A 23,074-nucleotide genomic window follows, 5' to 3' on the forward strand; every position below is an offset into this window, starting at 1 on the left:
GGTATGAATGTGGGAAAACCATCCCATATTCCTACCCTCAGTTTCTTTGTTTGAAAGAATGTGGCAGTTGTGTTCGGTAAATGCACCTTTATTTTATATTCTTATTTTTTAATTTATTTTATTTTTTTATTGGAGTTCAATTTTCCAACAAATAGCATAACACCCAGTGTTCATCCCGCCAATTCCCCCCTCAGTGCCCATCACTCAGTCACCCCAACCCCCCACCCACCTCCCTTTCCACTACCCCCTTGTTCGTTTCCCAGAGTTAGGTGTCTCTCATACTTTGTCACCCTCACTGATATTTTCACTCATTTTCTTTCCTTTCCCCTTTATTTCCTTTTGCTAATTTTTATATTCCCCAAATGAATGAGACCATATAATGTTTGTCCTTCTCCGATTGACTTATTTCACTCAGTATAATACCCTCCAGTTCCACCCATGTTGAAGCAAATGGTGGGTATTTGTCCTTTCTAATGGCTGAGGAATATTCCATTGTATACATAGACCACAGCTTCTTTATCCATTCGTCTTTCAGTGGACACTGAGGCTCCTTCCACAGTTTGGCTATTGTTGACATTGCTGCTATGAACATTGGAGTGCAGGTGTTCCAGCGTTTCACTGCATCTGTATCTTTGGGGGTAAATCCCCAGTAGTGCAATTGCTGGGTCATAGGGTAGCTGTATTTTTAACTCTTTGAAGATCCTCCACACAGTTTTCCAGAGTGGCTGTACCAGTTCACATTCTCACCAACAGTGCAAGAGGGTTCCCCTTTCTCCACATCCTCTCCAACATTTGTTGTTTCCTGTTTTGTTAATTTTCACCATTCTGACTGGTGTGAGGTGGCATCTCATTGTGGTTTTGATTTGTATTTCCCTGATGGCCAGTGATGCGGAGCATTTTCTCATGTGCTTGTTGGCCATATGTAGGTCTTCTTTGGTGAAATTTCTGTTCATGTCTTTTGCCCATTTCATGATTGAATTGTTTGTTTCTTTACTGTTGAGTTTAATAAGTTCTTTATAGATCTTGGATACTAGCCCTTTATCTGATATGTCATTTGCAAATATCTTCTCCCATTCTGTAGGTTGTCTGTTAGTTTTGTTGACTGTTTCTTTTGTGGTGCAGAAGCTTTTTATCTTGATTAAGTCCCAATAATTTATTTTTGCTTTTGTTTCCCTTGCCTTCATGGATGTATCTTGCAAGAAGTTGCTGTGGCCAAGTTCAAAAAGGATGTTGCCTGTGTTCTTCTCTAGGATTTTGATGGATTCTTATCTCAAATTTAGATTTTTCAACCATTTTGAGTTTATCTTTGTGTATGGTGTAAGAGAATGGTCTAGTTTCATTCTTCTGCACGTGGCTGTCCAATTTTCCCAGCACCATTTATTGAAGAGGCTGTCCTTTTTCCAGTGGATAGTCTTTCCTGCTTTGTCGAATATTAGTTGCCCATAGAGTTGAGGGCCCATTTCTGGGTTCTCTATTCTGTTCCATTGATCTATGTGTCTGCCTTTGTGCCAGAATCACACTATCTTGATGATCACAGCTTTGTAGTACAGCTTGAAATCCAGCATTGTGATGCCCCCAGCTCTGGTTTTCTTTTTCAACATTCCCCTGGCTATTTGGGGTCTTTGGGCAGTTATTTTCAAGAGATACTTTGATCATGGAAACATTTTTTAAATTCATTTGACTAAATCAATTATATTATGTCTATTAGAACCACAGTTAAGTACTGTATTAGGAGATATAATTGGTTATAAAGGAATATTTGATCTGCCCATTCTTTTTTTTTTTCTTGCCATGCCCTAGGTGTAAATCCAAAGTGAAATGTACGTGGCAGAAGAGAAAACTATTGAGTATAGTTAGTGGCTCATGGTATTAAAGCCAAGTATTTACAAGTAAAAGGAATGAGGTCCATGGCACTGGTAATGGGATTTAAATGGATTTAGGAACTAAGGCTGAAATAAGAGCCTAATTAGAGAAGATCCTTGGGTCATCATGTCAGTCCTCACCTGTCTGTCAGGCAGACAGACTGTCCACAGCTTTCACTTCAAAAGATGTGGCATGTTCTTCTCATCAGTGTCTCTTGCCTGCCTGTTCTTGAGGGAGAAGTTGCCTTGGCTGCCCCTTGCAAGTCACGTTTCTGCAGCAGTGCACTTAGTGGGGTCCAGAGATTCAGCTTACATCTTGTCTCCAAAAAGACTACTAAAAATTTAGAATATGGGATTTGATGGTTTTCTAAAAAAGAGATGTGAAAACTAAATCATATTGGATAAATTGTCTCTGCTAGCATTTTCCTGATTTTAATTGCCCTTTTAAAAATAAGAAGAAAGGACCTGAAGATAGAATAAAATGACTGTTTTCCATTGATGCGAGAGCTATACTTATAATGTGTCTTTTGTACCTGTTTTTATTTATTATTTTTTTTTGCACTTACTCTTAAAATCTAAGTGATTAAGCATTTATCAAGGGGGATCTCTGTTCCTTTTCTCTTTGTAGTTCACTTTGGGATTTTCTAGAGGACAAATCAGCATCTTTATCTTACTTTGGTTCCTCAGGTGGAGTTTGTTAGTTATGGAAGCTGGGCCCCCAGAGTAGGTGGCATCTGAAGCTAAATGAGGAAAGGTAAGACTAGGATAGGGATTGAGCTCAGCTGATGTCCTTGGGGGAGGGTCTGTGTCTGTCAACACATATGCCATAGTGAGTGTTACTGCAATTTGGCAAATTGGGACATTTGAGGATGTAGAGTTTTTTAACTTACTGTCTTTTCTTCTGATATCTCCCTTTGCTCCTACTGGCCTAGCTGTTACTTGTTGAAGGCTAGTGCTAGATGTGGGAATCCAGAGCTGGTGGGATAAGGACATGGAACACACATGGCGCTTATGTGACAGAGTCTAATGCAGTATGAAGATTATGCGCTATGGCAGTAGAATTTGTGCTCTTTCCTTTTTGAATCTATCCCAACAATATTTCCCATTACTTACTTAATTACTTGACTTGAGGCTTCAATGCTCAGAGGCGATTCCATTGGCTTTAGCTTTAATTAAGAAAAAAAAAATCGTTAGGAAAGCAGATTCTCCCTTCCAGTTTCTCATTAATTTACAGATGAATTTGTTTTCTGCTAACTATCTATTGACAGTTTACTCCAGACTTTGGCCAAATGTTAGTTTGGGCCTTATAAAAATAATCTGGATTTAAAAGTTACCATCACAGGATTTTTGTTCTATCTCTTTTTAACTGACTGGACTTCTTGGTGTTCACTACATAAAATACAGTTTGTCCCATCAGGAATCAAATGTGAAAGCATTCAAAGGATTACTCAGTGATCTCAAAAATTTGAAATTCGAGAATATGGGTGTTACTTTTTTTCTTCAACCACTATATCCAATTTCTGTGTTTTCTTTTAAATGCACAGTATCAGACAACTCTTTTTTCTTATTAAATGCAAGTAGTATTTGATCTTTAAAACTTCTCAACATGCAAGTGGAGTTTTAAATTGTTTTAGTATCTTGAATGAGGAGATACTGATAAATTTGAGTCTGAAGACTGATGTTTGCAATATGCTGCAAACAGATATCATGAGTATATAAGACAAGTGAGACAAAGCACTTTCATATTTACATATTACAGTGGGTGCCAGTGCTCGTGGTAAGGTAGGAGCATCCTGTGGTGCATGTGCTACTATATAACATAGTGTGATCTAGCATCCAGAATATGCCCCTCTGCGCAGTTAGACCTGAGCTTTTTGTGGAGTTTAATTGACCCTTGCATACTGCAGTTAGGGTGGTTTGCTGGTTTGTATGTGCATATCTATCTTAAAGAACAGCACAGAGCTATGACCTTACAGATGAATGGCACATCTACAATATCAAACACATGCATAGAGACAGTAGAAAACAGGGAACTCTGATGTTGGCACATATTGACTTAACCTCACAGTGTAACTCCACTTTTGTAGAGCCAATGTGTTCATATGTTACAAGCTGATCTTGCTTTTAATGAAATCAAATGTATTAGTGTCTGAATCAAATATTGCGGAGTTGCTATGAATCTCCTTGGAATGCTAGTGTCATTATCTCTACTCTGGCCCAGGATCCCAAGCTACGTGGCCTGGCATCCCTCAGCAAATGGCCTGAGTGCTAAATAATTATTCTGGTGATGGAAGTGAGCCTTTAGTTCCTAAAGTTTATGGTCACTTTATTCCCTTGTGGTGTCTTCTACTGATGGTTTGTTGTAGTAATTCCATATATTTCATTAGAGTATTCCCAGTTAATTCTTATAATAAAGCCCTAACACCTTAGTTTGGTTTTCAAAGTCTGTATCTTTCCGAAGCTACTGCTCCCAACATTGTACCTAGGCAGATATTCTCATTTTCATTTGATTTCTTTTTACCCCCGGTTTTCACTTTTGTTTCATCTAAAACACCTTCCCCTATATCTCTGTATGTCTAAATTTCTTTGATAAAGATCTAAAAGTGGTTATCATTTTTGGTCCAGAAAATATATAAATATATAAAATGTATACACACATATATATACAAATGTAAAGATATATATATATATACACACAATATATATTATCACTGTATATATACTATTTATACAGTGTATATATCCTGTATATATAGTGTGTATATATACACTATAAGTACAGGATATATACACAATATAAACTATATTCACACAACACTGCCTAAATCACATAAAAGAATATTTAATGACATGGGAAGATTTTTCTAATTAAGTGGAAAGGAAAATTGAAAAATACTATGATTCTTTTTTTTTTTTTCTTGAGGAGACCTCTATAGGGAAATACATAGGGAAAATTTTCTGAAAGGTTCTATGTTAATAGAAATGTTATAAGTTGATGGAACCAGAGATAGTTTTATTTTGCCTTTCGATATTTTACATTTAGATAGTAAATCTGTTTTACTTTTGTAATAAGACGTGAATTGGTAAAACTTATTTGTAAAACATAAGGATACCTTACCCCATCCTTATATAAAATTTTGGAATATCCGAATTCCAAATTATGCCATGTTATTCTCACCATTACTCTTATATTCAGGTATTTTAAAGAATGTTTAATCAAAGTGAGTAGTGCTAATATTGAAGAAAATGCTAATTTTTAGTACAGTATATATTTGATGTTCCTTTCTATGGGGCCATGGACCTTTACTTTAGAAATCCTCAGACTACCAGTGCACTCATGTTTTCAATGATAATCCTTACTTCCACAAGTTGGGTCACACCTAAGATATTCACTAATGAAAGAGAAGTTAAGATTTACTCTTCTTAAAGACCTGGGTGACATTTTAGGAATATTTTTGTCAATAAGAAGAGGACGTCTAGTTCTGCTGTGTCATAGTTGTGAGTAATGTGTGCCCAAAGAAATTTGTCTTTTGTTTCCAGTGAAAGGGGGATACTCCTCGGTCTTCTCTGTCACTCTGGAGTCTTCATATCTTGCTTTGGGGTTTGTCCCAGTATCCACATACACTCCTCCTGAAACAAAGAGGATATTTTGGGTAGTGACTGCTAATTTAAAAAAAAAAATGTGTTAGGCAGCTTTTCCTTGAAACTTCTTTCCTAATTCGGCATGAAGCAGAATTAAATAGTAGAAATGAAGGAATTTATTTCGAGATAGCAAAATAAGAAGGGCAATCGTTTGGTTGCACAGCAGACGAGGAGAGGGCCAAGGAATGGATTGAAGGAAATTATCAAGCATGCATGTTGTTTTTAAGTGATACTTGAGACTGGGATGTGAAACAGCTGTGTTGTTGGTTTTTTTTTTTTTTTCTTGTGCCAACTTTCCTTATTTGATTGATTTTCTCTCTGACAGCCCACTGTGCTGATAAATGTGTCCATGGTCGCTGCATTGCTCCAAACACCTGTCAGTGTGAGCCTGGCTGGGGTGGAACCAACTGCTCCAGTGGTAAGTTCCCACCTGTTCTTGTCTGTCTCTGCGTGTTTTTGCTGTATGGGCTCCCTTGTCTGCAGATGAGCCTGAGCCACGGGTTTCGGTCTTGTTCCCTATACAGAATATAGTGTGGTTTCCTAATCCAGTTCCTAAAGACGGTTTCTTTTAAATCCATATATGTATCATATTCAGAACTGTTTTTAATGGAGGAGAAAGAAAAGTACTTAGAAAGAAAGAGATTTCAATAGTCTGATGTTGATACATCTGTAAATAGGAATAAGTTTCCCAGAGTAGGGTCTAGAATTAGGCTCCTTCGTCGGGTCAGGCAGTTTTGTGGTAACATAACTACTATATCCTAAGGTAACATAACTACTATATCCTAACTGATGTTTTTACATGATGATTTATCTAGAATTCTTCCTTGGTGATTAAAATTTGCCACCTGTTGGCTTTAACTCAGAAGTAAAATTGATATTTTCAATGCTTGATTTTTTTTTTTAATTTACTTCTGAATTCTGAGATGTCAATAATGAATTCTCAGAAGATGTTGGGGAGAAATATTGGTCATAACCGAAAATTCATGAACATTTTGGTATGAAATCAAATTGTATAGTGGAAGGGGAGGTGGGTGGGGGGAGGGGGTGACTGGGTGGTGGACACTGACGGGGGCACTTGACAGGATGAGCACTGGGTTTATGCTATATGTTGGCAAATAGAACTCCAATTAAAAATATACAAAAAAAACCCCAAATTGTAATATAGTATATAATTTGTCTTCATTATGTTAGAATTACAATTCTAACGTGAATTATAATTCTAATAACAATAGAATTGTAATTCTAACATAATGATATTTTGGACTATAAAGAGCTTGCACTTAAAACCTCATATTCTTTATTAAGAAGATTAGGCAATGGAATGTCCTGTAATTCAGTTGCTTTTCTAAATTTCACAGTTAAAACTTAGGTTTTCTGGCTAACGCATTGCCTTGCGTGTAATTGTGGATACTTCCTGTTTCTTCGTACTGCTTTTTGCTTTGAAAAAATGTGAGGGGGGCGGAATCAAAGCCCAACTGAATTCTAATACATGAAATGTTACATTTAGAGAAAGAAAATCATAGCTTTAAAAATTAGCAGGATCTCATGACAACACAAATTCATTCTTGTTTCTATGGCACAATTTTCCACAGCTAGTCTGAAGGGATTTCAACCCATCTAGATAAACCGGTTTTAGGAATTCGTACTTGCTTAAATTTGGAATCGGGAGATTACTGTGTTTCTGGTAAGAACTACTTGCTATAGACTTGTGATCTCTTGGCTGTCCCTAAAATAGCATCTCTAGGGGTAGTTCTTGTGCTGCCTATGCACAGACATTCTGTGTGAAAGAGCCTTTTCATTATGTCTTAAACAGGGAGTGTGTGTGTATGTGTGTGTCTTTCTGCCCTGAAAGGCTTCCAATTCCAATGGATAAATGTCTTGCAGGATTTTGTTTTGCTTCTGCTGGAGATCAGGAGGAGAGTGGGCATTTTGTTCACATGCCATGGAGGCAAAATGTTTGGGATGTGGGATTTGGCTCACAGCCATTTTTCTGGCCGACTGACCTCAAATGCAGTGTCGCTTTCATTAACTTTTCCAGCTTAAAAATCAGTTGTGCCTACACATTTTGAAGAAAAATAACATTATTCTGTAAACTAGTGGGAATGAAAAGAGTAGATGTATTCTGTGTTTGAAAAGTGAGATTTGTTTCTACGCCAGGGCAAGTATGCTGTGGGATAGAGTAGTTGCAACCGTATTCATAATTGCTGTCCTAAGGACTGCAGCCCGCCTCGAGCTAAGGGGTCAGACTTGAGTGTCTGTGTGAACAAAACAAAAGGCTACATGAGTTTCAGCCTCTCCAGAACTGATTCAGGCATTCTAGAAAACAAACTGTTGGTTTATTTTGGAGTTTAGGCTTTCTAGAAAATAACTTGTTGCTTGCTTTTGGACTTGACTAATTTTTGAATGAAGTCTCTAGCATCCTGAGGACACATGTTCTTTCCATCTAGAATATAATATGATGCCATCTTTTGTCTCTTCTTTACAACTCCTGTTTTGGCTCTATAATGACCAGAAGCATAAATGAACACAGGCAGACACCTGAGGTCTTTAAAGATGCTCTGAGAAAAACATTTCTGACACCGTGTTTAAACACATGAGAATATGCTGTTCTGAGCTGGAGCACTGGGTCTTGTTACTTGAGTTTTGTCTGTAGCAGTTCCTCTAATAACACTTGTCAGAAGGTATGTAATTTAATTACTCTAAGCCAAATAATTCTTGAAATAAAATGCATGCTTCAGTAATCTACTAGGTAGCACAGTTCAGATGACCTCATTTCAGGGCACCTGGGTGGCTCAGTCAGTTAAGTGTCTGACTCTTGATTTTGGCTTGGGTCCTGATTTTAGGGTCCTGGGATCGAGCCTGTGTCAGAGTCCGTGCTCAGTGGGGCATTTGCTTGAAATTCTCTCCCTCTCTCTGCTCCTCCCCCCACTCATATGCTAGCTCTCTCTGTCTCTCTAAAATACATAAATCTTTAAAAAAATAAATGACCTCATTTCCAAGGATTCTATTTCTGTGTTCCCTCCCTCTCTGGTTATGGCTATGAATACCTTGGGTGATATTTGTTAGGTCCATAGATAATTGCCTTGATAATCAGAGTAGGGGCTTGTATCAGGGTCCCATCAGGAGACAGAAACCACAAGAAATCTTTTATAGAGCAAACTTTTTATTTTGAAACCATTTTAGATTTATAGTAGAGTTGCAAAGATAGTAGAGAGTTACCATATACCCACATCTAGTTTTCCCCTTGTTAACATCTTACTAGTAGTTTGTCAAACTGAGAAACTGACATTAGTACATTACTATTAATTAAACCTCAGACTTTGGATTTCATGTTTTTTTCCATTAATGTCCTGTATCTGTTCCAGAATCCAATTCAGGCCACCATATTGCATTTCATTGTCATGTCCGCCCAGTCTCCTATGGTGGAATTGTCTATGACAATTTCCACCTTTGGCTTTTTCTAATCTTGACAGTCTTGAGGCGTGCTGGCCAATTATCCGTAGAATGTCCCCTGGTCTATGTTTGTCTAGTGTTTTTTCTCATGATTAGACTAGGGTTGTGGGTTTTGAAAAGAATACCACAGAGTTGAAATGCCCTGCTTAACACATCATAGCATGGGTATCATTAAAGTCCATATAACATCACTGATGATGTCCTCACTCGCTTAACCTTCATCATTTGCCGATGTACAGTGTATACCATGTTTCTCCACATAAAGTTACTATTTTCCCTTTTCCTAGTCTATTCTTTGGAAGCAAGGCTAAGTCTAGCCTACCCTCAAGTGTGACAGGCAGGTATTAAGTTCATGTCTTTGGGGAGGAGTACCTACGTATGTTATTTGGAATTCTTCAGTAAGGAAGATTTGTCTTTCCCTACTTATTCAGCATTGTGTCAGTATGGACCTGCATATGAAAATTTGGGTTCTAAGCCAATATTGTGTTATTTTGTTGTTCAAATTTTTCCTGCTTTGGAGATTGGGAATTATTTTAGGTTACTCCTGTGTCCTTTTGACCCACCCTCATTCTTTTTTTGTCTGCTTATTTTTGTTTGTTGAGCACTTACTTCCTTACTGATACTGTAGGATACACTAAGGCCATTTTGTGTTTTCCTGTCTCAGCCCTAGACAGCCATTGGAGAATGGCATTTGGAAAGCAGAATCTTGATGCCAGATCTGTTCATTCCTCCTGGGACACAGAGTAGCTTGGACAGGGAAAGTTTATTAAAAATTATTAACTGTAACAGGGTATTGGAGTAGTGAAAAATGGTTAATAGAATTAATAGCACTTGAAAGAACACAGGAAAAGCAGATTTAAGGAGCTGCCACTACTTTCAGGGCTGAGGTGGGATGCCCAAAAGGAATCCCCACTAGGGCTATGATCCAGACGTTGTTAGCAAGGGCATACCACAGCTCACTGAATGGTGAGATATTGCATAGTACTACTCTAGCAGAGCTTGATGGACATCTGCCCTCTAGAACTTGCTAGAAATCTGCCCTCTAGGATATTTGGGAAAGCTGTTCATGGAGCAGTATCTTACCAGAAGTACTCTGCTACAAAAAAAGCCCCGGAGGGTATCCAGGGGAAGTTGCTGGCTGATGAGTGCTGCTAGCCTCTACTATTTGGTGCCTGCTAGAATAGTTGCTGAGTGCTGCGAAGCTTCCCATGGTACCAGAGACAGGAACTGGGATGAAGAAGCTGGTTATGTTGCAAAAACTGGGCCCTGTGCAAGACCTAAGTGCTACACAGCTGGATGCTGGAGAAGCTTGCATGGTAGGAGCTGGGGCTAGAGAAGCCCTTCTACCCTGCAGGAGTCCCTTGAGCTTGCACCTTGAAACTACCATGGAGAACTTTGCTGCAACTTCGTTGTTTGTTGACCCTACAGAGTCTCTTGACTTTCAGACATAGTTCTGCTTTTTCCTGTTGTGTAGGAGCAGCCCACTTTCTGCCTGATAATCAGGACCATTTACTCCAGCCAGAAGAGTAACTCCTTTTATTTACATTAAGCGCCTGAAATGAGCAGGTGGCAATAAATCAATAACTGTCACACACACAGCCATCTCTCTGTTTTTTTTTTTTTTCTTTCCTAATATGCATGGGAGAATAAGGGACTAACAGGGGGCCGCATGTTTCCAGGTTTACAAAGACTTCCCTTGGAGGTTTGATTTGGCTGTTTACCTTGTCCATGGAGGGAAGGATTCCTCTGCTTGATATACAGTCGGCCTTCCTGGTTCTCAATGTATTCTCTGTATAAAAAAACCAGGTGTGTCAGAGGACTGTACAAAGTTTGTTCTCCTGGAGCGAAATCATGATTTATTTGACTAAACTCAGACATATTGCTTCTTTTTAAATTTGATTAAATGATTTAAAAAAAAAAAAACCTATACTCATATTTTACTTATATTGGCAGCCTAATGCATACCCTAGCCTATATGACATTAATCTAGCCTCCCTCCGTCTCTCTCTGCCCTCCTCCTCCACGCTCTCTCATTCCTCCCCCCATCAATCTCTCCATCCCTCCATCAATCCTCTATTCCTCTTCCTCCTTCAGGGGATGATAAACAACTCCTGGAAGGCAGGCGCTGTGTGTTATTAATCTCGTTAGCCTCCATTGTGGCTGGCATGTCGTTGGAGCGGAGTAAATGACTGTTCCATTTAATTAGATTGAATGAACTGTATGATTCTGTGAAGGTCATTCACGTGTTCATGTCGTGGACTTTCACTGAGTGATTATTCTGTGCCAGGAACTGTATTGGACACAGGCAATAAGGAAATGCATGTGGTGTAGTTGCTGGCCTCACAGAGCTCACGGCTTCGGGACAGGTAGATAGAAGTGCAAATGTCTCATTCTGAGAAAGAGAACAATCTTAGGAAAAGAGGTGGATGGAGAAAGCCAAAAATGGAGCTGGGTATGGGAGTGAGAGGTGGATATACCATGAGGAGCAAAGAGTGGCCAGCACAATGTCAAGAGATTTCTAGTTTGGGGGTGCTAGTGGAGGAAAGTGAGGAGAACTTGAATGAGTTCGTATCTGATGACCTTCCTTCTCCTGGTAAACTGGGAGCAGAGACAGTCTGCTGAATTGAAGGGGAGCAGGAGTTGGGTTATGTAGATGACAACAATGACAATTACAATTCTGCTTTACTGAGTCCTTAGGATGTGCCTAGCACCACTTTAAGGGCTTACTAAAAGTAACATTTCATACTCATGGCAGATGGTGAGATGGCAATTCTTTTTTTTTTAAGATTTTATTTATTTATTCATGAGAGACACACAGAGAGAGAGAGGCAGAGACACAGGCAGAGGCAGAAGCAGGCTCCATGCAAGGAGCCCGATGTGGGACTTGATCCCGGGTCTCCAGGATCACACCCTTGGCTGCAGGCGGTGCTAAATCGCTGCGCCACCCGGGCTGCCCGAAATGGCAATTCTTGATCCTGTTTTATTGATAATATAAGGGAGATGCAGAACAATTAAATGGCTTGCTTGAGTTTAAGCATCTACTGAATAGTGGAAGTATGCACACATCCCCTTCATAGCCAGTCATTTTAAGCATGAAGGTACAGTGCCTCCTGAAATTGGAAAGGAGGTTTGGTGAATGTGACCAGCGTCTATGGTCCTGAGGAGAATGAGAGCAGGAGGCAGAGGCTGACAGCCCCAGACAAATGTCAGAGTCAGTATACTGAAGATGCCAAGGGCACACTCTCAGAGATGATGATTTTTAAATGACACCAGTTGGGATGGACTCATTTTGTAATTTTTAATTTCTTCATTTGTAATAGGAAGAGTGTTGGGCAGCTTATATTTATGATCCCTTTTCACCCTGTGATTCTATGTGTGGTTTACTCTAGAGGTACATATACACAATCCCTGAGACCTTTCTTTGTGTTGGGGACCTTTAAACCTTCTGTAGTAGTAACAGATTTGTTCTCTCAACCTATATAATCCTGCTTATGATTTTCTAAATGTTTATAAATATATATATTTCTCCTCTGGCTATAGGGCACTTCCAGGATGCAGGGGAGAGTCCTGTATCAAGCAGAAGCCAGCAAATAGCTTTCAATAGCTTGTTCTGCAGGCTTTTGACTTTAGTACCAAGTAGAGGTAAACATGGAAATTAATTTTGGTTTAAAAAATTCCAGAAAGGGGTTTATTTAGTCACCAATAGCATTTCTAGTTAAATGTATTTGGAAGTAGTAAAAATATGCCTGGGAGGCAAGGCAAGTTCAAGCATTTTCAGGTACAACATTAAGAACACTGATAACCTTTTATATAAAGCAGGGATGCTGTGCAGCAGAGTTAAGTAATAAGACTTTGCCTGCAGGATATTCCAATCGGGGAATCCATTTGAAGGATATTACAAGCCAGAAATCATGAGACACAAAAAGCTGACTTATTTCCCAGCAATCCTGCCGTAAAGCTCTATTGACTGGACACAATAGTCAGATCGATGGTGTCTGGGAAGAGAAGACGCTCAGAAACCGGTCCTCACAGCGAGTCATTAACATGTCCATTGCACTGTCAGAATTGCTTTAGGAACCAGGTTGATGAAGCAGCAAGAATAAGAGTAGCATTCTGGTTCCCTGGCATGGGGGCAGGGCGTTGACAATTGGTGGGAAAGACTGAGCTGGGAATGGTTCATCACACCTGCCTGAAGGCAATTTCACTGATGGACTGCCCAAATATCTTGATAGAGGTCACAAACACAAACCACTGATTTTACCTTACTGAAGGAGTCCAAAATCCAGGTTGTTCTTGGTTTTTCTCTGGAGGGCCAGAGAACCTCCTGCACCTTTGCTTCCTCCAATCCCCGTGTTAGATCTGAATTGCAAGAGTCCTGGCTACTCTCCTTTCTGTGCTGTTTCTGGGCCCATTTTCCTCATGCTTCAGTAAGGATAAGGGTATCTAACTTCATATGCTTATGAGGATTGAATGATACCATACCTGTTAAGTGCCCAGTACCGTGCCTGACTCAGTAAATGGTCCTTACTTGCAACTCCTTGTGTGACAAACATGACTTCAACCAGACTTCTTCAGATCAGTGCAGCGTTTGGACAGGAGAGTGGATGGGAAGGCTCATTGTGGACATCTTGTTTAGTTCTGGGGGCCACCTGCTTCTTTAGCAGAAGACTCTCTGTCCACAGTTGCTTGGCAGGAGGCTCCCCAGACACAGCCCTGGTGCAGTATTCTGCATTATTCTCAACCTCCCACCCTGAATGAATTTGTTTTTCCCCCGCCAAAAAATGAGATCCTGGGTGTATTTCGGCCTGCTTTTAAAAAGAATCTAGATCCAAAATAAGAAAGAAATTTAAAGTACAATGAAAGTAATAAAAAATAAAAAATATATAAAGTATATACATAACAATTAGATTAGGACTTTATAAAAAAATAAATGAAAAATAATGAAGAAAGAACAAAGTACAGAGGAAGCCAGATGAATTCATGTCTGGTTTATGTTGCTTCTGGCATAGTGAGAACACTATAGACAGTTTTTGTTCTTCACGCCAGTGGGTTCATATGCAATGGCTATAAATACCAGGCTGGGTTGTCATGTCATTGACTCCATTCCACATCATTTATTCATTTGTTTCCTTTTCTTTTTTTTTTTTTTTTTTTTACTGTGTATAATATCTGCCTCCATCTATTTATCAGAAAATCTTGCTTCAGCCACACAATATGACAAAATCTAAGCTGTTTCTACTTAGATTCTCACTGTTTCTGCTGCTACCTCTCCAATCCGCATCACTGTGCTCTTTTAGTTGATGATCACAGTAGTCCCCTTGCTGCTACGTCTAATTGGGCCCCACTGGGATCCGTTCTCTGTAGTGAGACCAGAGTGACCTCGTAAAACTGCACTTGAGAGCATGCTGCTCCCTTTTCAGAACTCCCTGGTGTTTCCCATGATAAATAATTTCCAAAGCCCTTTTTGACCTGTCGTGTCCTATCTTCTCAATCCCTTGTCATCCCGCTCCCATTCTGGGTATCACACTGCCCAACTTCTATCTTCCTCTCATGGGATATACTGATTTCATTTCTGTATTTACACTTGATCTTTCTTCAGCCCAGAATATCCTTCTCCCTAGATCTTGACATAGCTGGCTTCTTTCTTTCTTTTTTTTTTTTTTAAAGATTTTATTTATTTATTCATGAGAGACAGAGAGAGAGAGAGAGAGAGAGAGGCAGAGACACAGGCAGAGGGAGAAGCAGGCTCCATGCAGGGAGCCTGACATGGGACTCAATCCCTGGTCTCCAGGATCAGGCCCTGGACTGAAGGCTGCACTAAACCGCTGAGCTGCCCGGGCTGCCCCCGTAGCTGGGTTCTTTAGGCCAATCGGGTCTCAGCCTAACCACCACCCCCATGAGAGGCTTTCTCCAACCTTTATTTATTAAGATTGTTCTCCATTATTCTGGATCACATCTTTTAAACTTGTTTATGGCAGTGTTTGAAGATATTTTGTTTTTTTGCTTTTGCTTTTGCTTTTGCTCTGTCTTTCCTTCTAGGAGATAGGGCCCATAAAATTTTGTCTGTTTTTTTTTTTTTTTTTACTGCTATCTAGCTAATTTACTCACTTAATGTCCAGCATGTGCTGGGCACACAATAATGCTCAATACATATTTGTGGAAGGAAAGAAGGAGGGAGGGAGGAAGGAAGGGAGGCAGGTAGGCAGGCAGGCATAAATGTTCCAGGAATAGTAATGGATACAAAAATGAGATACGAGAGTTGACTAAGACTCTGCCTCTTTGTTCAAGGAGCTTTCATTTGAACAGAGGGTTTGGAAACGTGCACAAATATATAAGTAAAGTATCCAGAGAAGTTAAGAAGGAAGTAATCATAGATCTTCTAGAAAAGGGGTATGACCTAAAGTCTTTCATTCAGTAGCCTTGAGGTAGCTCAGTCTCTCCTTTGGCTCCTGGATTGACCCTGGCTATGTGTAGTGGGGGCTCATTCTTCCTTGGTGACTTAGCAGAAGATTCTTCATCCATAAATGAGCAGCTTCAGTGAAATTGTTGGAAGTCAGGTGAGATATGCTAGATACGGTTTTCCATGAACTATGAAAAAATATGGTTGTGGGAGTTCCTTTCCCTCAAGAGAGGAAAAGTTGTAGTAATTACCCTCAAGGTTATTACTTGTGGAGGGGTGAGGTTTCTGACATGGTGACCCCAAGACAAAGAAAGGTGTTTGAAAGTCAACCCTCATTTGGATGGGGAATGTTTGATAGTTCTGCCATCTAAACTTCTACATGTTACTCCTCAAGGTGGAAATTTTATATGACAATGCAGAACTTAGTTGTTAAATTTGTATCAAAATGGAGTATGAGCAATAAGAAATTAGGCAAAGACATTCAGGCTACAAATTATTTCAAATTACATAGCAACCATTTTCTGACAGCAAAAAATGAGTTTCCAGGCTATTCTGCTTAGAGTAAAATCATTATTTAATGATTTGTATTAGGTGTTATGTATTAGGTGGTCCTGGAGGCTCATTTGTTATCCCACCTGTAAAATCAAGTAGGTTAATACCTGATTTTAGTAGAGCTACATGCATTTCATTGTATGGAGTGATGTTGTTAATTGGATGAAATTAAGTGTTGTGGCATAGTATATAGTCTGGTATCTTTCACAATTATATTTGATTTCTTAGGTTTGTGATTGTATCAGAGGATTTTTTTTTAAAGACTTGAAAGTTTCTTCAGGGAAAACAAGAAAAAGGGCTAATCACTGTTTTTCCTTCTCTGGTCAAAATATCTTTTAATTCGTTGACAACCTCAGTGATTTTTATTATTTTTTTTCTTTCAAAAATTTTATTTATTTAAGAGAGAGAGTGCAAGCAAGGGGAGGGAGGGAGGGAGAAGCGGACTCTCTGCTGAGCAGAGAGCCTAATGCGAGGCTGATTCTCAGGACCCTGGGATCATAACCTGAGCCAAAGTCAGAGACTTAACTGGCTAAGACACCCAGGCACTCCAGCAACCTCATTAATTTTTAAAAGTTCAAACATTTGTACCTGTATATTGCAGCAAATTAATCACGTTTGCCAGATATAAAACTAAAAAAATATAGAAAGTAATAAAATGATAAAGGCTATTCCAACAGAATAAATAGAAGAGTTTGCAAGAGCCTAGATCTTAGACCATAAATGATGAGATCATCTTAAAATTCTGTGAAAACCTAATGTTTCACTACTCACTGTTGTTACACAAAACTAAAGGAAGTAACTTCCATGGAAAGTGTAAGTCTTAATGGAACTGATTTGAACTGGATGTTGATATATAACTGAAGTTTTGTTCATACATTAAAGAAAAACAGACACTTAAAAAAAGAACCTTATGAGATTATATTACATAAATCAGATTTGTCTATGTTATAAATCAGTGCTTAAAATAATTAGACCACATCAAGATTAAAAACTTCTTTAAGACAGAAGATATAGGGACTCCCAGGTAGCTCAGTAGTGGAGCATCTATCTGCCTTTGGCTCAGGTGCAGTGTTCACAACAATTAATTCTAGGTTGTGTATACATGGGTCTTTGTTACAGTATTACCTGTAGTATCCTATAGTTAAAAAAATTTTGGGGGGGCACTTGGGTGGCTCAGTGGTTGAGTGTCTGCCTTTGGTTCAGGACGTGATTCTGGGGTCCTGGGATTGAGTCCTGCATTGGGCTCCCCACAGGCAACCTCCTTCTGCCTATATCTCTGCCTCTTCTTCTGTGTCTTCTCATGAATAAATAAATAAAATCTTAATAAAAAGATAGAATATAGGGATCCCTGGGTGGCGCAGCGGTTTAGCGCCTGCCTTTGGCCCAGGGCGCGATCCTGGAGACCCGGGATCGAATCCCACATTGGGCTCTGGTGCATGGAGCCTGCTTCTCCCTCTGCCTGTGTCTCTGCCTCTCTCTCTCTCTGTGACTATCATAAATAAATAAAAATTAAAAAAAAAAGATAGAATATATCATAAGTAAAGTTAAAAGAGAAACAAGAATAGGAAAAGATTTTTGCAATATATATAAAAACAAGTGATTAGTATATAGAATTCATAAAGAATTTCTACAAATCAATAAGAAAAAAACCCCCTCACCTTTAGAATAGGTAAAGGCTGCAGTAAAATAATTTAGAGGCAAGGAAACCTGATTGGCTAATGACATGAGAATATGCTTCTCTTTGTAATAATCAGTGACATGAATAGTAAGTGAACAAGATGTCATTTTTGCCATCATGTTGGCAAAAGTTAAGAAGTTGGACAATACCATGTGTTGGCAAGGATGTGAAAGGAAGATTCCATACACTGTTCTCATGAGGGTAAATTTACAGAGTAACTTTAGAGAGCAGTTTGTTTGTCTCTAGAGTAAAATTTTAATTTGCATATACCATACAATCCAGTAATTTTACTTCTATTTCTTTATGATTTGTCTGTATGCCTTGCAAAACCTTTGCTTTCAGGTACTGGGAGCTAGATTTTTGTGTCTTTGTAACAGTGGAAATTTTGCAACAACTGAAAATGGCCATGAATAAGGGAAAAAATAAATTAACTAGTGGCTATTAATATAGAGTAATACTGTGTAGCCCTTCATTCCTACCAATCAATATATAGTATTCCACTATATTGGCAAATGTAGCAATATTAATAGATCTCAATATCATAATATTGGGTAGAAAGAGCAAGATGCACAGTGATATATACATTTTATGTAAAACTAATGAATGACACATTTTATTATTATGCATTATATTGTTATTTTATCATTTCTGGATATATATATATATATATATATATATATATATATATATATATACAGACTAGAAGGATGCTCATTAAAATCATGACGGAGGTTACCTCTAAGACAGGGGTAGAGAAAGAGCTGGGAACTAGGCACAAGAAGACAAAGGGAACTTTATCTGTAATGTTTTGCTTCTTACATCAAATGATGAAGCAAAGGTGGTGCAGTGTTCACAACAATTAATTCTAGGTTGAGTGTACATGGGCCTTTGTTACAGTATTACCTGTAGTGTCCTATAGTTAAAAACTTTGGTGGGAGAGGGCACCTGGGTGGCTCAGTGATTGTCTGTCTTAGGCTCAGGACGTGATCCTGGGGTCCTGGGATTGAATCCTGCATTGGGCTCCCTGCAGGGACCCTGCTTCTCCTTCTGCCTGTGTCTCTGCCTCTCTCTGTGTGTCTCTCATGAATAAATAAATAAAATCTTAAAAAAAATTTTTTTCAAGAAAACTGTATTAAATTTTTCAGACCATGCAGATTGCATTGAGGGTTTGGGGACCCATTTTCCTTACTGTGGGATTTTAAGCAAATATTTAAGACTTCTGCCCTTTGGCCCTCACATCCAGAATGAAGATAACTAGTACTTGCAGAGTGGTGGTCCAAAATACTTACCCTTTGGGGCTTTCCTGAAGCCACACTTCACCTGGAAGCCTTCTTCCCATCCCTTCTCTCCTCTGCCCAAAGGCGCAGTGCACATAACACAGACCTTCCGTGTTCCCGAGCATCCTGTGTACTGAGACACTTAGCACATTGCTTTGTTATGTCTCACTGTGGACCATCTCCAGTAGGTAAAGAAACCTGGCTGTAGAATATGTCAAGCAGGAACAAGTAGTACATGCTCAATAAACTGAACTTAGTAGCCATAGGAGATAGTTAATACATATTTAATGAGAAAATAGATGAGCAAAAGAACGATAACATGACAAGGCTTTATAAAGCAAGATACCTTGCAGTGGCTCCCAGTTCTTATTATTCTTTTGACTTCAGTGAATAAATGTAATCCCCTCAAATCCTTTACTTAATCCCAGTCTACAGTCTATATCCTTGAGATTTTCCTGCTCTGTGAATAGGGTCATTAATATGCTCTCACTGAGAGACATCAACATTTATATTTAGACACATTAAAGAATAAACATTTCACGCCCGTTTTTCTGCTTCATAATTTGAGATAAGCATACACTGAAGTTCTAAAATGACATTTCATGCTTTGAAAATTCATTTAACAAACATTTTTAAAAAGAAGAATAAAGGTTTTCTCTCAGCCACTGAATAATATTAATATAAACAGCACTGGGTAGTTGTCCACAGTGACTGTTGGCACTTTGTCAGCTCTCCAGTGGGTTTTTTGACATATGAAGGACATGAGGTTTTAGAGCTTTCAGAGGATCTGGAAAATACATTTTTATTGTTCTTCTTCATGGATGGAGAAGCTTTACAAAGTTGTTTTCTTTTTAAAGCACTTGATGTTTTGAATGATCTTTTCTTCTACATCAACAAAGGGAATGACACGACATAGCCTTGTTAGCCTGAAGCACAAGGAATGAAATCACAGGGAGATAAAAGACCCTGAGGGAACCAAAGCTTAGGAAGACAGGGTGTATATTTCAAGAAGAACCATGTTTTTCTATCCTTTGAGACAGTAGAAGATTATTTTGGTCCCTCCTGAAAGATACTCAGTCTGTAGAGAGATTTTCCTGAAAGTGACTTACTTGTGCTTTGTCTATCTGCTAGAACAAAGGGTTGAATTTTCTTCCCTATTAATTTTTCCCATAGTCCCCAATTTTTCTATGTTTACAGTCAGTGGTGACCGTGACAGCAAACTTCCATGTAAATAAAATATATTTTTAAGTCAGTATGGCTGAGTGCTATATTCTAATAGGCACTTGACGTTTAAATTTTTTTATTTTTTAAAGATTTTTTAAAAATTTATTTATTCATGAGAGATACACACACAGAGAGAGAGAGAGAGGCAGAGACATAGACAGAGGGAGAAGCAGGCTCCCTGTGGGAAGCCCAATTCAGGACTCGATCCCAGGACCTTGGGATCACGCCCTGAGCCAAGGCAGCTGCTCAATCACTGAGCCACCCAGGCATCCCGGTACTTGACATTTAAAAGTTAAGGACACTTAAGGAGTCTTACTTTCAACAGCAATCCTGGTGAGGGTAGTTATGTATTATAAACTGACATCACTTTGCCTATGATAAGGCTGAGTTCCAAGATAGAGTGTTATCCTTCTCTAAGTGTTTAGTAGAGATGTATCCGCAAGCTTCTTGAACTCTGTAGAGTTCTACAGTTTGACGTCTCAGATGCTGGAGGTATTAAACCAAGACAAACAAAATAAAAGGACAACCAAACACAGACAGCTCATTTCATCTAGGATTTGTTTAGACCTAATGTGAGTACACAGAATTGGCCACTTTTTTTGTTCTCTATAATTTAGAACCAGTTGCTTTAGAAAAGGATTTTAAAGTTTATAGTGAGTTTCAAGGCTGCTTCTGTTGTCTTAATGGCTATAGATAAGCTTGAGGCAAAATCAAGTCCTTGGGATTGGTGCCAGTAACATGGCAAGATTCTCAAGATTTTATTTATTATCACCTATTTCCTTATGCTAAGGGGAAAATTACCAAGGAGTTCATGGGTTTGTTTCTAAATTCCTCCTTTTATATTTTTGGGCTCCAGGTACAAGCCTACTCCTCTGGACACATGGGTCATCAGCCAATAGGGGAAATGTCTAAATCCAGTTTTTATTTGGCATTTCAGAATGGGATGTCACATAACAACTGGGTTTCATTGTGGGCCTGAGCTTTTTCCAAATGGCTTTATGAAAAACACTTGAAAGGGATGATACCAGAGCTTGTTTTTTTACTTTGTGGAGTTAGTCGGCAATTTGTTTTTGAAATTCACATTGTGAGAACCAACTTGTCCTTTTTCTCATGAGTGATTCATGCAAGACAAACAAATAATACCAACCAGAAACAGGCCTGTTATTCTCGCTTTATGTACAGCTGGAGGATGTTTTTCTAGAGTGTTTTTTTTTTTTTTTTTCCTGGGGTTGGATGTTCCATTGTGCCAACCATCGGATAAAATTTCTGGTATACTAGCTCTGTGCTGTGTCACACCTACCAACAAGTACTTTTGTGTAATTAGTATGTTCCACCATTTCCATGGGGCAATTGGAAAATGAAGTGTAACAAAGGTTGGGGATTTGCTCAAGTTCTATGGCTATGAAGTGACAGTGGCTCAGCTAGGGTCCAGGTCTGTCTGATGCTAAATGATTATACCCTTCCTTGAGCCAGCTGGTGATTGATGACTTTTGTAACAAGGTGAACTTGATGGTAAACATTACTCCTTCATCTAAGGGAAAAATGATTTCATCCTTTCCTTTGTTGTTGTTGAGGAGTGTTTTGGCTGAGGCAATGTATTCACGTGTCCTTGTTCTTTCCTCCAGAGCATCCCTCAATTTGGCATTTCTGTTTATCTCTCCTTTCCTTATTCTTCCTCTATACCAAGACACAAGATTTACTAAACCATCTTCCATTTGTTCAAAGAATTTTCTAGTGCCTTGTTTTTGTCAATACATCTGTGTCTATGGACATGTGGAGACATTCTGCATCAAAACCATTCTGATGAAGCTGCTCTTAACACTTTAAAGCCTGAGAAAGACCATTTTTAGGTATAAAAAATTTTTTTTCAAGCATCTGTGAGACTTTTGTCTTAGAATGTTCCCTTTTAGAAATCTAGAGAAATAGCAAATGTGCACTGATACCAGATTTTGTAACTGATGGGCATCAGTTGGGATGAGATGGTCCATATGGTGTGGGGGCAAGATCACAGCTTTGGAGACATTGACAGGTTTGAGTGATTCACTGGCTTTTGCCATTTGAATGCTAAGTGACTAAGCAAATTACCAACCAAGTCCATTTTGCACGTGAAATGTTAGATACTTACAAACCTAACATCTCATTGAGTTTTTGTGATATTTGAAGAAAATAGCTGCATAATGCTGACGCCCATTTGAAACTTGATGTACCTTACAACGCCTTCACTCTCTTCCCATCCTTGGAATGGGAAATTGGACTGAGGGTTTAAAGAGGGTCAGGAGAGGAGAATGTTCTGAGAAGTGTTAAGATGGTTTTACAGGTTTGTTTGTGAAAGTTAGCTATAATGCTTTACATTCTTGTTCATTTCATTCACTCATCAAACAGACCTTGAATGCTGGCCATGTGCCATATGGGCCTAGTTTTCAGTTTGGTGTGCTCCTAAAGCTCCTAAAGCTAATGCCATTAATGGTATTTTCACAGTATTATTGGCTATTTTGTTTGCACAGAATCGTTATCAACTCCCGGAAGGCCTTCAGATCTGACATCTCCTTAATTTTATTTTCTCTTCTAGAAGTGCCCTATGTTCTCACAACGAAGGTAATTTCCTATTTTCACTGCCTCTAAATATTGAGTCATTGGCTGACCGCATAGGCTTGCTCAGTGAAAGGTCTTATAATTTGCTGCTCTGCCTCAAAGGATCATGTCTGATGAAATTGTGGGATATTCTGTTTGACCAAAATGTATAATTTCACTCGCTTAGGAGCCAGATGACCTTATGAAAAATGCTTGGACTTTTCTTTGTAGAAAGTCTTGGGTTTCTGATACCAACACTTACCAGCCAGGTGTTTTGGGACATTTTACCTAAATGGTCTCATCCTAAACATTCTCTGTGTGCTAAATGTGGTAATGATACCAGCCTTGTTGTAATTGCTGTGATGACTAGAAAGAGGTGTATAAAGCATGGAGCACACAACAATAGAAATGCTCA

The 23,074-nt window shown here is 38.9% G+C and overlaps 1 protein-coding gene across 9 annotated transcripts in view; it reads left to right on the top strand.

The window, feature by feature from the left end:
• The window catches only part of MEGF10 (multiple EGF like domains 10), a 320,109-nt gene that overhangs the window by 223,442 nt on the left and 73,593 nt on the right, over positions 1–23,074 (top strand). For all 9 annotated transcript variants that reach the window (XM_072840841.1, XM_072840842.1, XM_072840833.1 and 6 more), the window contains one exon: positions 5,830–5,922. In XM_072840841.1, the coding sequence (XP_072696942.1) occupies positions 5,830–5,922 (93 nt within the window). The remainder of the gene's footprint in view (positions 1–5,829; positions 5,923–23,074) is intronic.

Source organism: Canis lupus, chromosome 10, assembly GCF_048164855.1.
Source record: "Canis lupus baileyi chromosome 10, mCanLup2.hap1, whole genome shotgun sequence".
NCBI lineage: Eukaryota > Metazoa > Chordata > Mammalia > Carnivora > Canidae > Canis > Canis lupus.